General features: G+C 37.5%; 1 protein-coding gene across 8 annotated transcripts in view; it reads right to left on the reverse strand.

The window, feature by feature from the left end:
* Positions 1-15,795, reverse strand: part of NAV3 (neuron navigator 3) — a 528,805-nt gene that overhangs the window by 255,629 nt on the left and 257,381 nt on the right. For 6 of the 8 annotated variants that reach the window (XM_032107869.1, XM_032107866.1, XM_032107873.1 and 3 more), the window contains exon 1: positions 2,947-3,555. The exons of the other annotated variants lie outside the window; for them this stretch is intronic. In XM_032107869.1, the coding sequence (XP_031963760.1) occupies positions 2,947-3,189 (243 nt within the window). In that variant the 5' untranslated portion in view covers positions 3,190-3,555. Of the gene's footprint in view, positions 1-2,946; positions 3,556-15,795 lie in introns of those variants that run through there. 8 annotated transcript variants of the gene reach the window in all.

A 15,795-nucleotide genomic window follows, 5' to 3' on the forward strand; every position in this document is an offset into this window, starting at 1 on the left:
CTTTTGGTGAGAGTGAACTTCATAGAGGAAACAGCTGGGTGGCAACAACCTACTGTATTGACATGCATAACCCAAATGTATTTTAGAATCCTTAGCACTTACATATAGCAACAGGATATGTCACAGTGACTACATGGTGTCAATCTAAGTGCCTTGCAGACAAGATGAAAAAACTTGTGACCCATAGTGCAGCAAATGTAAAACACCAGAGCGAGCAATGCAAAAGGCGCTGCTTTCAGCAGACAAGAGCAAAAGCTAACCAGATGATGAATTCATATGTTCCATTGTCTTTTGCACATAGAGATACATACTTTTTCCCCGCAAAAATCAGTGCTGCCTTATATCCAATTATAACATAAGCATACAAAAAATATGTTAGTCAGATTTTACTTTCAGTTGGAAACTCAGACTAGGTATTCACCACATTTAGACTGAAAAACTTTTTATCTGATCATTTTTATAGTTACACGGACCCAATGTACAGCTTTGTATACAACAGTCACACAGATATATCACATGGATTAATGTGTTTGCTAACCAAAGATCTATTGGAATCAGCACTCACAAATGGTCAAGTTTTGGGATGTCCTACCTGTAGTGCAGGACGTACATCTGCTCAGCAAACCTGAAGAGGCATTAACTCTAACAGCTCCATCAGGTCTGTGCTTAGAACTACTGTTTAGTAACCTACACATACTTCTGAGGCTACCCAGCTTGCATGGATCTCCATCACTGAAGAAGAAAACAGCGTTCAATACATTTAGGTTGATCCTTTGAAGCTTACTAGTAAGAAAAGCATTAAAATAATTTCTTTTTCATAAAAACCCATCCACCTTACAGCCCAAACCTCTTTGGCAAAAAGATTTCATGAAACTTGCTTTAAAGATGAATAAAGTAACATCTTTCCAAAAATGTGCCAGGAAGAAAATTGAGCAAAAGGCTGCCACTAAGCTTTACTGGAAATGTCAGACTTATAAGGGGATAATACAGAAAGGCTTCAGAAACTAGCAACTTTTTGAATGTTCAGCACTTCTATAAATCCAGCTGGCTGGGGGAAGTTTTCAGACCATCATGTGCACAGGCTGGTCTTACTCTTTACAGATCATCTTTTCAAACTGCTCGGCAGCCTCCACTGAGAACACATATAGAGAAGGATGTCATGACTGGTAGGTTGTTTTTTTGGAAATTGGTTTGCTTTTTGTTGCTTTCTTTAAAAAAACAGTCTCTGAGATGCCAGGTATTGTCAAACCAATGAAACAGCAAATTGGTATCACCGTTTTCATCCATCCAGGCTGTTACTTTACTCAGTAGAAGTGCAGCAGGGTTCAGGACCAGATGCCTTGGAAGGCTATGACTCCCAGTTGGTCTCACACTAATTACTAAGAGTTCCCAAATGGTTTAAATACTGAAGGCAAGTTGCTTAATATCTTTCTCCACACTTTTTTAAGTAAACAAGAAACACTTCTCAGCAGCCAATGTAACCTGCTTTTTTCAGGGAAAATAGTATTTGCAAATCTAATTTACTTTCCATGGAATATTCATTAAGGAATACCATTAAAAAAACAAACTAAGAATATTTTCTATTAAAAATAAGTAAACAAGCAGGAATTGAATTGTGTTGAAAACTTATTATCTTCAAACTTATATTATCTTCATACTCATGTTATAGAAATGGACTGTTCATCACTTGTGGTAATCAAGAGATGAACAGTTTGCTTCTTTTTTACATTTCTGTATAGCATGTCTCACACCACCAGTGCATCATCTCTGGGAGATGGGGAGATGTGACAGAAAACTCCAAGGGAAAAGTTAAGTGGCATGGCCAAAATCTCATGTGGAAATATGTGGTAAGGTTTAAAAAGGAAACCAAATGTTCAGAATCCCAACCCTATGCTTTAACCACAAAACCAACTTTCTTCAGTAATACTGAATTAACCCAGTAACTAAAAACAAAGAAAAAACAAGTACATATATTATGTGCATCTTGCCACTGTAACAACTCTAATGACATTTAAGTGTTCTCAAACTAACTACGATACAATTGAAAATACATGTTTAATTCCAGTGTGGTAATCAGTTCCACAAACTAGAAAAGCAAGAGGAGGTAGTCTCACAGCTTGCTGAAGCTGCGTAAACCACACATGCAGCCGTAATGTAGTGACTGAAAGATCTACAGAAATATATGCTGCTGACAAGAAGGGTCTCAATACTCATGTACAAAGCATGAAAAATGTTTTCAACTACAACAGAAAGACTAATTGAAAATCAAGCAGAAGCTTTTTTAAAAGTTACTTAGGACTCAATAAGAATCCCCTTATGAAAGAAAAATCCCTAAGCAGTCTAAAAAGTATTGTGACATCCTACTTCAGATAATCCAAGGGTTTTTTTAAATCACAATGAATTGGGGCTAGATAGGGGCTACAAAGAAGCTATTTTGAAGAAGAGAAAAACACAAGTACTTTTCACTGAGAAGCTGTTTTTCTGGTTCAGCAGTCCTGCAGCAAGAATAGCCAGATCATTTGAAAATTGAAAAGAAAATCAATTGCATGTTTTTATTTTAAAAGAGACTCCCTGTGGGAATAGGTGTGGGCGTGAGATCTCTTTTTAAATTTCATAATATAACATAAAGCTGCCAAGATTTTTTTTAAATTCTCTGTTTACTGGGTGCCAGAATGATTTTTCTCTCCTAATGATTCTACTGATCCTTATCAAAATTCATCTGTGAAGTGAATAACACTAACATTTAAAACCAGAATATTTATTCAAACAGCAACACTGAGCAAAACAAATTTCCAATGCTGCTATGGGAGTTCAGTGATGACAGCAAAAGTCTCTTTACTCATTTACCCCCAAATTCTGCATGCAGAAAGTTTGTATCAAAGATTTTTTCAAAGCAAATCAACATTTTTTGAGAACTGAGTTCCGCAGATAAAGTTTACAACTAACCTTGCTATCTTCGATCTCCTGGGTTTTTCCTTGAAGCGTTTTCCTCTCTCCAAAATCACAGGTTGACTTTAACGTAAGCTGACAAGAAAGCATGGAGCTCTCTGCCCCAGTAAGCTCCAAAGATTTTGGTGAGTACTTCTGTGAGCTGGGAGAACCAAGGTTGGGTATCGGGAGGGCAGTGTGGACAGGCTTTGACCCTACAGCTGGCTGTCTCAGCTTGGAGGCAACCCCAAGTACAGGCATGGCTTCTATAAAAGTATCTTCTTTCTGCCAAAGAAAATGCTCCTGACCTCAGTCTGGTAGACTCCAGCTTCAGCAATTTCAGAACAAATGCTTTAAACAAAAGTAGCAGTCATCTTTTCAAAAAGTCTTAAAGCAATAATATTACGAGTTTCACAAGGAAGCAAAACTTTTCCTTCATCTCTGCCCTTCTCCCTCGCAGCCACTCACACGCACTGCTCTGTGAGTCAGTGGCTCTGTAAGACTAAACGCTCCTTTGGGGCGTGAACTTTTCTTGAAGGTAACTGCCACAGAGCTGCCTGTCCGGGATTAAAGAAATCATAAATTTGCTTTCTCTTCTTCCTACAGCATTCCAGGTCTGTGCAGTAAGTGAATGAAGGATGGGAGAAAAGGAGAGAGAGAAGAGAGGAAACCTCCCTGTACTCCAACTGTCAAAACAGCTCCGAGACCACAACACTGGAAGCAGAGACCTCTTCCTGACTACATAAATAACCAGCCCACATCTTAAAAAAAAAAAAACCACCTCTTTTTTTTCTGATTTAAAAAAAACAAAAACAGGACCTGAGTAGTGGCCAAAGCAAACAGCTGTTGGACGAGTTTTCATCCCGGAAATAATCTCAGCAATGAAGCTGTTTGTCTGATTTCTGGCTATTTTTCACTGCTGACAACCATGAGCTACGGTGTTTCATTCTCTGTTCCTCCCGTGAAATCAGGTTAAAATCATGCAAGAGCGTAGCTAGAAACAGACACTGAATCACACTGTGGGTAACGTCTGTCTATGCTATGAAAAATCCATACAAAAACACAGAGCAGGATATAGGAGAATCACGAGCATTGTTAGAAGATTTAGTCAATACAGCTTTTCAGAGCTTTTTTTTTTTTTTCTTTCTTGGTGGTGGTGTTAACGTCATCTATTCAGTGTTAACACTTCCCTTTCTAAAAACATTGAAAGCTCCATGAAGTCCATGTCCAACACATGACTTCTGTGAGCTTGTTGCTCACAGAAATATTCTTGCTGGCAACCTCAAATCCTTGCACATAGAAATACGAGTCAGGCAGGCAGAGCAGGCTCCAAAATGAGTCACGATGGACAGTCCAAATTGTTGAGCAGCATAAACACTTACTTAAAAGAACAACTGTAAATTCCTTTGAGATCCTGCAGCAGGGGAATCCCTTTTAAATTGACATGAGGAAAAAACCTGTGCAGAAATATCACACCATTCAACTCCTATGGGATTTTATCACCCAACATTAGAGACATGGGGTTTTTTGTTATGTCTTCCAAAAAAAAACATAAGGTGACTTGACTTATTCTGTCCCAATATACGACATGGTATTAACTATGCCTTCCTTGAATAGTATGTACTATTACCACTATAGATACAAGCACAAGAGAAGAGAAGTCCAGAAGAGCCTTCTGGACTTTTACATTCTCAAAACAAGGAAGGCAAAAGTTTAAAAAAAGCATTGAAAAGAAAACAGTGTAAATGAGAAGCTGACTAAAAAGATCTTAAATCGTCCCTTAAAATTATTTTGCAGAATAGACCTGTGATACCTGCAGTATTGTTCTCTATCACTCATTTACAAAGATCGCACTGACGCAGTAGGTAAATCCAGCTCTCTGTATTGACTTACAAACTATCCCATTCTTGTTTGTGGTTTGTAGGAATGAATTTGACCTGTTTTAGTAATCTCCTGAGTTTTGAAGTGAGAATACAGAGAATCAGCAAACACATTTCAGCATCCTCTGCTTATCTGCCATTTGGTTTTGCCACCATTAATAGCAGCTGCAATGGGTTTTGTGCAAGAATGGACAGAGGTAGCTGCTCTGCATTTTAGACAAATTCAGCCCACAGGATCCATCAGTTTTCTCCAATGATTGGAATATTCTTGTTCAGTGTGATATTTCAGGTCTTCTGCAGAGCGAAGGGGAATAAAGCTCCTTGTGCGGTCTGCATTTGTTCTCCAGCATTATAAAGCACTGAGGCTGTGTAAGGAATTTAGAGTTCTTAGGCACAACTGTTAACAGTTAACGCTTCAGAAAATGCACATATGCAAAGACTGAAGTAGACCACAGGAAAAGAAGGATTTATCTCTTGCAAGGTTTGAGAAGATGAAAAATCCTCATGAGAACTGTTATCCAATGAGCAAGACAAAGAATAAACTACAGCCATGAGACAGATACTTTCTTGAAAATAACTCTGCCAAAAAAATGTAATTGAATCTTATTACTTCTTGGGGTTATAATTTTACAAAGTAATGCACTATGGTAATCTTGTTGATCTTCTTTTGAATATGAATGATGAGGTCATGATACCCACAGTCTCTTTTGCAACCCATTTTCCCAGCACAGAAACCCTGAAAGTAATAAGTAAGCAAACTTATTAGGAAAGAGTCATCTGTAATACATAACCAACTGGATTTGGAAACAATGATGTGAGGCTGGTGTTAGTGCTACTCTTTCAAAATAATTCTTCATTATATATTGACTTTAAAACTAGTACCAGGTCAGAACCTCATCGAGCTAGAATTTGTACAATGATAAATCACAAAAGTGCTTCTGGTCTATTGAAGATGCAAAGAAGAGTATGGAAGATTCTTTACAGGAATCATGGAAGATAATGGAGGAAAACAATTATGCTCCATAAGTAAGAATGTGGCTACAAGCCTAGTCTTCCTTTTCTTGTTTTCTCTAATTCTAAGCAAAAAATAAATAAACAAACATCTGCTATTCTTAGAAATCACTTAGCTACAATTTTTGCTTGAAAGGCTCTTGTGTACCTCATGATGAATGTGGGTTTTATGAAGGCTATCCTGGGGGAAAGAATATTTAACAACTAAGCTTCAGTATTGTTTTCCACACAAACAGGAAAGTACAGGATAAAGCATCTGTGGACAACATACACAAACTGTCACCAGATGCAGGTGCTGGTGGGATGACCCTGGAGGCAGAAGGTGTCTGAAGATTCTGCAAGGGAAGGAATTGTGAGGAAAGGGCAAAGTTGGAAGCTGCAGAGAAGGGCACATTGTCAGGCATCAAGCTGACCATGTAAGTTTGGTGGGATTTTCCTCAGTGTCTCTGGAGTGGGAAGCTAAGTGACTGTCAAGCAGGGCATCCAGGGAGAACCCAAAATCAAAACAAGGATGATTTAGATATGTGTGAATCATGTCCAAACAGAAAAAAAGGCATATCTGTGAGAAAATAGGGGTGGAGAAGGTGTAAACTGTGGTAATAACCTGGAGTTACATGAAATCAAGCACAACACCAGACTGTCTGGAATGAGGGACAAAAGTATTACAGTCAGGATAGAGAAAGCAGTGAGTAAAAAGATATGGCTGATAGAAGTAAGGGACACATATTCACTTGGTTACATGAAACTGATATATCTAGAAAGAGACTGCAGAGAAACAGGTCAGGCTAAGCATTGCTCAAAGAACTGTAGGTTTCTAATTTATCCTCTTAGACATTTATTAGAGTAGACATCCACCACCCAGACAGGTAGGGGACATCATCTGGATTCTGGATGCAGGAGGACGAACACAGATCATGACTGAAGTCCTGACACAAAGGAAATGATGAAGTTGTGCAGGAAAGGTTAGAGAGTTATGAGGAGCTAGAAGACAACTGAAGTGCGGAAAAAAATAGAGGGTAACTTTTCAAGTGGGATGCTAGATAAGAAGATAAAAGTGTAAAGAGAAACCAAAAAATTGGAAACTAAAGCAAAGGTCAAAACACAATCTTTAGTAGTTTTGTCAACAGTAGAGGCAGTTCCAGTGATATGTTGAAGGTAGGGCCATTACTTTAGCTGATAAAATAGTGACAATCTGGCTGTAAATCATGACTCTGAAAGTGTCACACAATCAACATTTTTACAGAAATTATGGATTATATTAATAATCTGTATGTCAAAGTAAAACAGCATGTATGGATTCAGTATAATAGTCCCCACATCCCAAAAAAAAGCTGTAATATTTATTTCAAATAGCAGGAGCAAACACACCTGAAGTCTAAACCACTTCATGAAAGAAAGTATCAGTCAATCATAATGTTATGGTGAATTTTTGTTCTTAGGACTGAACAGAAATAACTGTTCACAGCACAACACCCCAGAATATATTTCCTTTCCTTTACTGAGTCGGATACCAGTACAAGTCCCATGAAGGTTGCTCCCCTTCTGCACTCCCAGCCCTCAGACAAACTGTTCGCATGAACTGAACAGACAGCTGGCAGTTTCTCCCAGAGCACAGGAAATATCAAGAGAGGGGACACCTGCCTCAAAAATGGAGCCAAGATATTTGTTTGCTCCTTCTTCTCTATGATCTTCAACAAGGAAGCTGTTGCATGTGTCCAGGGTCAAACAGGAAATGTCAGGGGTCCACAGACTGCAGAGCTCTGTTCTGAGCTGTTTCCCCACTTCATCCCACTGGTGTAGCAGCTGTGTATAGAATTTACATGAGCCAGGCCAACTTCTGAACGAGCTTGAATGTGCCGATACAATCACATAATTTTGTGTTCACTGATTTCAGGTTGAGCAGAAAGTTTTCCCCAGCTGGGGATGGACAACTCTTGAAAAAGTAAACAATGATTCTAAAATACTGAAGGTACCTGAACCAATAAGATTTATTTATTTACTCCAGATAAGATGGGTTTAAACTTTAATAATGCAAATAAAAAGTATATCATGTGTCTGTTTGGTGTAACAAAATATGTTCAACCTGTCAGATACTGATGAGACAAATCCTTCAGCTCTGACTCATGTTCACATCATAAATCTATGGACATTATTTTTGTTATTACAAAAATCAGGTGAATCCATTAGTCTCAAGGTAAAAAATTTAACAAGTATTTAATCCTATCTGCAAGTATGTAATGCTACTGAGTAAGATGCTGTTGTTTTTCTTAACAGTTTTGTATTCCAAAAGATATATAATCCAGAGCCAAGTTACAGTCACAGAAAAAGGTGCATCCGGCTTCCTAAAGGAAATCCTTCTGCTTTGGCTGAATGTTTGGGGAAGTTTTTCAAAGAAGACAACTTTTAAATAGGGGTATCGTTTTATTGTCTGAACAACTCGGCCTTTCAAAACTCAGACAGGAGTTTAAGGGTTTGATTGCATTAACTGATAAAGTGACCAGTTCTTCTATAATTTTTATTCATGCTGTACATTTGCAACATCTTCCAGCAGATGGTTTGAAATCTTTATGTGTAATTTAGTACCATACCACCTTGTGAAGTATGTAAGGTATATTAAAATATAGTCAAGTGGAACCATGAACCTAAATGACCTTCCCAGGTCTATATGAGGCCTCAGTATTTTCTTTCTTAAGTAGTGATTTTTTTGAATTATAAATCTGTGTGGGTTAAAAATCACAATTATTTTTCTTTGTTGTGCACTGTATTTAATCATGAAGTATTTGGCTTAAAGGAATCAAGGATAAATACTATAGGATTGGAAAACATAAACTAAAATTTTTTAAGGATAAGAAAGAACTGATGGCAACTGAACATACTATGTAAGTATTTACATACTGATCTACTGGCTAGACCATGCAGCCAGCTGTTAAAGTTTAATGAAAGGATCAGCTTTTCTCTTTGGGAGGCGGAAGAGGGGGAAAAAAAAAAAAAAAAGGATAATCTATTTGTTCATTTCTAAGCAAATGAACCAAACAACAAATGCTGAAGACTCTTAAAGCTGTGGTTAACTGCAGCTAACAAGGAAATGCCCACCGTTATTTCAATCAGCATAAAGTGGTCAGAAAGACAACAGTCATCCTAAGGATCAAAGTGCCAGCTTTTCTGTCCTTTTTTCCTTGTCTCCTTGGTTTCTCTGTTACAAACTTTCTCCAGGACACAGTCATAGCAGGCACACTGGCTTCTCCAGTATCCTTCTGGACACTAGCAGGCATCTTCACCTTTTTCCATTTCTGCTCTCCTCCCAGTTTGTCTTTCTTTCTCTGAAGGGATTTCTGGCTTTGTATCACTTTTGGTGGGCCATAGTAAACTATGATTTCTATGGCTTGTCCTACATTTTTCTGTCTTAGATCACATGACAGATACATTACTTCAGTGCTGCATTGTCAAAGAGCATTTCTCCCACTTATCAGGGTAATTAAGAACTTCTTTGTAGAACTGCTGGAGGAATGTCTGAGGTAGACACGACAAAACCAGACATTTACAGAATGCATGATTAAGCTCTTAGGCGATAACATTATTTTCAGTGGAAGTAGTAAGGAACAGAATTCCTAGCCTGTTTTTAATAATGTTATTGATGGAAGAAGTTTTGTTCCATTTGAAATTTTGACTAAAATTTAAAATCTCTTATGTTCCACTCCAAAAATGGTCCTCATAAATTCTCTTCAATCACTACTGCTTTCAATATAGATTCCCCCAGAAAAAAATTCTCCCAATGCACATACACCCTAAAATTTTGATGGAATATTTTATGATGCCATTTATAAGTTCTAATTAGATGAGAAGGAAATCGGCAATATTTGTAGTTAATCAAAGCTGTTCTGACTCTTGATACTAAGTGTGAACTTTTCAGAACTTTCATCCAAAATTTCTTTAGAGAAATTCACTTTACTTACTATGAAATTTTCTAACAAACTATAAAAAATAATCCATAAAAAGACACTAACCAGGAAGGAATCTGTCTATTATCTGCCATCAGGTGGCTGGCAGAGTGGCAAACCTATGCTTTCAGCTGCAGGAAACTTTCCTCTTACGAGCACTGTGGATCTGATAGAGGGTTTCAAAATCATGGTTATGTTGGCATTCACTTCAGCATTGCAGTGAAAAACTTCTACATAAGGTTCCCACTGGTCTATTAAAAAAAAAAAAGTTACTCTAAAAAAATAGCTTAGAAACATCTGCTACAGTCATGAGCAGACTCTTGGCCAAGTGCAGTAACGACAGTAAGAGACTTTGAAGTCAATCAGCTTTGCTATCACCAGTAGATACCCCTGCAGTCAGTGGAAATTACTGCACAGAGAATTTAGGCGATATGAAGAAAACTTGCTCTGCCAAAAGTGTATAAAGACAGCAATGAAGAAAACAATTTTTTTAACAATCATGAAAATTGTTAGGAGTGAATTGTTAGGAGGTTAGCAATAGGTGTTTAAAAAAAAAAAAAAAGATTATATTAATACTTAGAGAATACTTAATGAAAACAAAGATTGATGTATTTTAAAGGATTAGCTTTGATATTTGACCTTAAACAAGTGCAAGCTGCACTGCAGCTGGAGGAGCACTTCTGACTCACAATCTACTGTCTGCTTCCTTCTTGCTTTGAGGCTGTAATCATTCAACGCCAACTTGCACCCCCCACAGTTTATAATACCTACTGTGCTAGCTATACCACCTCTACCCATCTGCTACCCCGGACCTTGATCCAAGTTGTAATTATTGTATAATATTGCCTGTTATTTCTCACTGCTTATCAGTACAGCAGAATGATCCCAGCCATGTTTTTGGTTTCCTGTTGGCCTTTGCAGATAGTCATCATAGCTAATTTTGTTATAAAGTAACCCTTCCTACAATGCCCATATTATTTTCATCTTCTTTAACCACATGAATATTTAATATTTATCCTACATTTCCTGTGATTTGCACTAATTCAGGAAATACTGACACACATTTTAAAGGCAAGACTTCCTATGGCAAACTTAACACCTCAACATAAAGTATGAACAATCATTGTAGTTTTTGGAGAAGCATTAAAAGATCACCATTATATCACCTTCCCTGCCACAATTCCCATCAGAAAATCTGGCATTTACAGTGCTCTGATGCTGGGTGAATGTACTGGTGATGTATTACACCCCACGTCAGTGTTAGGTTTGCAGCTTGACTGTATGATCTTAAGGGTCTTTTCAAACCTAAATAATTGTATGATTCTATAGGCCCCATTGCTGCACACTTCCCTTGCACATCATCTCTTGCTAATGGTCAGAGGCACCATCCTGAGTGTCGGATTTTTTCTGTGACCAGTACTTTCATTTTCGATCTCAAGTTGTTACATGAAGTACAGATATTGTATCTTGAAGTCACTCTAGGAACTTTGTTTTGTTGTGATAAGGAACCATGCTCTTTTTAACCATGTTCTTTGTGCCATTTGCCTGCTCTTATTGATGAGTTATGATAACACTATACAGAATCCACATTTTTCAACAGTGTTTCATCACCAGGGCATATCACTACACTCACTGTGATTTTCCTGCTCTTGTCTTGTGCTTGGCCAGCTTGGAGCTCTGGCAGAGATGATCACTCATCTCTACCTGTGAAATATTAAGCAGACAGGCCTTGTGTCAATGAATGGAAAACCTTGACCACATATAGTTGAGCTGTAAGTGGGTGCTCTTTTCTTTCAAATAAAAATTGGCCATGTACATACTAAAAAATCTCAACCATCTGCCTCTGTCTCCTGTTGGCCATATGTGAACATTTCCTACAGTGAGCCTTGAAAGCTTGTGCCTTTCTCCATTCTGCTGTGATCAGAGTGTGCTCCAGGCCAACCGCTGAAATGGGTTCTGTATGTCACTAGACTAAACCTTCCCATTTTTTGATCAGTAAGTGTCAAGGATGAACTGCTGTTTTTCATTACCAAACATCTCCCATAAACCATATACCCTGTGTCATCCCAACAAAAAATATAAGAGTATATTACAATAACAGCTTTTCTGGTCAGTAAACTGTAGTTACTCACCACTACTCTGTCTATAGATGCATGATTTTATCTTTCATGTGTATCTTTATGTACACATGAGTACACATGTTTAACACGTCGGACAGACATTAATGCCCTTTGAGCAATTCACCTGGGTTGTTTTATCTTTCACAAAAAATATTAGAAACCCTCAGTCGCACACAGCTGTCAAAAATAACTTCAAATCCTGCAGATGTTAGATGCTTCCTTCCTGCTTCTCTGCATACTGGGGAGAAATATTACCTCACATTGCATGTTTTCAAAAATAAAAAAGGAAGCTATTGTTATATATTGGTCTTACCTTCAAGTGCAAGAAAAGTGCTAGATGGGAGACAAACGATACAACTCCTCTCCCAGCTTTCATCCATCAGTTGTGCTTTTAGAACTGACATATGTAACAAGTATTTGGCAGCCATAAAAGCAACATCAGCATTCACAAATTAAAAAATAAAACAGAAAGCCAAAATAATTTTGTTCCACCTACAACAACCCTAGGATGAGCTACAAAGAAACCAGTTTTATCAAAGTCAGAAGGGAGACTAAACTGGTTATTTAGCTGGAGCACTCAGCTAAACAGACACTGTTAGCTATAAATCAGCAATAACTAAGTTAACAGCCACTAGTGAAAATGTCTCTGGTGGCATGTGCACCTCTAATGGTGACAAAGGCAGAAACTATTTTCGAAAAGATAAGTCTTCAGACAGAAAATATCTTCATTACACATTCATGTAGCATCACAGCCAACAATACAGTAACTTTCCTGATAGATCCAGGAAGATTTTCTATTGGTACAAAACTGTATAATTCTGGCTACTTCACTAGGCCAAGTATAAGACATACTAATACAGTCTTCCTTTCCATTTAGGAAAGATATAATTAGATTCCATACATAATTCCTTTCTATTCTTTTATTTTTTTCTTACACTCTCTCTGAAAGTCTTATTTTTCATTCCATTCCCTTCCCTACACTCAGTGAGAGAATATTCTCCAGAATAAGAACAAGATGTGCAGGCAATATTTTTATTTTCTTTTCAGAAACCATTACGGCACAGCATAACAATTTCTGCAGTACAAACCACCTGAGCGACACTGGGATCTGTAACTAGCAGACTATTCAAAAATCTCCTCCAACAGCCTGTCAAAAGATTCTTGTCTTCTCTGAAAAGTCTTCAAATTAGGAAATTTCTCAATAACCCACCATTATGTTTTTTAAGCATTTTACTCACTTAAACTATAATCCAGCCACTTTTGTGTATATGACACTACTACATTTTAGCCCTCTATGGAATTTCTTGAATCCAACACTCCTGAGCCCTTTTATTCTGCCCTACATGATAAAGCTGAAGCATTCCAATGCCTAATGCCATGGGATGATAATGCAAGAAGCAGGAGCCTATACTTGCTTGAATATATTAGCTAAAGATGGAGGAGGAGGAGCGGAAGAATAAAAGAGGGATACCAATGTGCAGTCTGCTTTCTGACCTGGAAAAGGTTTCCTTCTGTGATTAAGTTTGCATTCCAGGCTAGTTACATTCTGGCCAAATTGATTTTCCCACCCTTACATAACTGAACTCTGTTCTTCATTATATGGGTGTAAATCTACAGCAAAAACTTTGAACTTCCAATGAGTAATTCTAGATTTATGCCAGAGTAATTGAGAGCAGAACGTCGCCTCTTGGTTGCTCATAAATATTATACTACTTAAGACTGCTATCCTCCAACACACTTGTGAACATTCAATTTTACCCTAGCCCCCTCTTCTTTCCTTTAAGCTATTCTACAAGTTGACACAATATTTGGAATTTTTAACACAAATCATATTTGGAAATATTTTACTTCCAAATCAATGGAAAATGTAACTACTGAGAATGTATGTATCAAGAGGAGCTTTTTTTTTCCCTTAGAGAAAATCTTTAAGAACAATACAGAAGCATTCTTCTGTGCTGACACAGGCTGCACACATGACTGTCCAGCTCTTTGTCAAGTCTGCAGAACTGTTATTATTTATTAATCTCTAGACTGCTAATATCCAAAAAGCAGGCAGCTCAAAAAGGTCACTAAAGCTGTATCTTTAAAACTGCTACACAACTATTTTGTAATCATTAAACTCATTAAAAATAAAAACTATTGAAGTATATGGAGTGTACTTTCTATGTGTTGGGTAAACTTTATCCCCGGTATAAGTTTAATTAATTCCAGTGAGTTTTCCTTCAGCAGGAAAGAATTTATTGTTTATATTATATGCCAACAATTTGGTATATTTAACAAAATATGAATCCTTCTTATAACTTCTGTTTCAAAATTTATCCCAGTAGGGTTTTTTTAAAACAGTTTTGCTGATAATGTCACTCTTTGTTTGCTCTTCACAGAAACCAGCAGGGTCACAGAGATATCCTTGCGCATGCTAGTGGCTTCAACGCACCCTGTTTGTTCACATAACACCAAAGTACCTGGAGCTCAGAAATTCTGACATTGTCCAACTGTGACTAGAGAATTGCTTTTCTTTGATCTTTGATTTCAATCCTATACTTTCCCCCTCTTTGAGGAAAGACAGTTGGTTTTAATTAAAAGAAAAATAAAAACATTTAACAGGAGAATTTCCCAACAGGAAACAGAGTTAAAGTGAGCCAAACCTTAGCACCATACCTTTTGGATCATGCCCTTAACAGGGTGTGAATATCCAGTTATTTTAAACTTCATCTTAGGCCACCTTAAGTTCTCACTAATTATATCTGGATTTAGGGAGTACAAATGAAATCAAAATCTTACAGAACAATCATTTCTCAAACATGGCTTCAAGCTAGGCTGTTGAAAGGCTAGAATTTTAAAGGTTGCTACTTTAAAGGTCTCTGAGTAAGCAATTCTCACTGATTTCAATGAAAGGGAGAGGAAAAATCCATTCCTAATTGCAGTGGTCTCAGGGAACCCAAGAACCAAGCCCAATTTCCATAAAAATCTTTCCACAGAGAGAAATCTTTCCATAGACTTTGGTGGCCACATGTGCTAAATAGTTCTCACTCAAGGACTCTGAGGCTGGGATTATATTATTCACTTATGTAAATGAGTTCAAAGAAAATGTAGGAATTAGTGGGATGGTAGAAACTTTAGGATCATTATGAGATTTGCTTGAATTGGCAGGTTAAACTATTCGGCATCACTTCTGTACACTCTTTGAAACAAATTTGGCTTAAGCAGAAGCTCTTCTGAACTGATTAAAAAACTTATCAAGGCTGGTTTTAAAGATTTATTTATTCAAATTCTCTTACTCTGCTGGCAGCCAAGTTGAAGTCAAAACTCAAATGTGATTGGAAAAAATCATTTGAATGTCAGTGGGTTATGTAAAAGCTGAGACTTTTTGCCCAGAAGTAAATCTGTGAATATTATATTGATAGTGCTAGTCTGAGAAGTCAGAAAAGGATTTAGAATCTGAAAGCCTCAGATGCTTTTCAAATTATTTTGAATCCATATAAATATGTTGGTTTCTCCTTTCTCGGGAGAGGTCACTGAGAGAAGCCGTTGCCTTTTTGCCATGATATAAGAGCAAAATGTCTATTCCCAAATGCCTTCCAAATTCCAAGTCTCATGCCCCGGAGTTTTGACCCTAAAGGCAGGGCTCCCAGTCTTTTTGAACTCTATTAGAAAGCTTCCTATAGCTGTTAATTTTATACAGATGAGACTGTATAGCAATGGAAAGTAGTATCAAACCTCAGTAGCCTTTTTCTATTTGTTTCAAGATAAGAATCATAACCACAGGACCCCAAGATCTGTAAGGAGAACAAAAACGTCTGTCCTCCCTTAGGGAATATAGTGGGTGAGAGACATCATCCAGATTTTTCTGGTAATACCTCAACATTGCCTAATATGCCAGTCTGTTTCAAGAGATCTGAACTGTGAAATCAGGAAAGC

The sequence above is a fragment of the Corvus moneduloides genome, chromosome 4 (assembly GCF_009650955.1).
Source record: "Corvus moneduloides isolate bCorMon1 chromosome 4, bCorMon1.pri, whole genome shotgun sequence".
Lineage (NCBI taxonomy): Eukaryota > Metazoa > Chordata > Aves > Passeriformes > Corvidae > Corvus > Corvus moneduloides.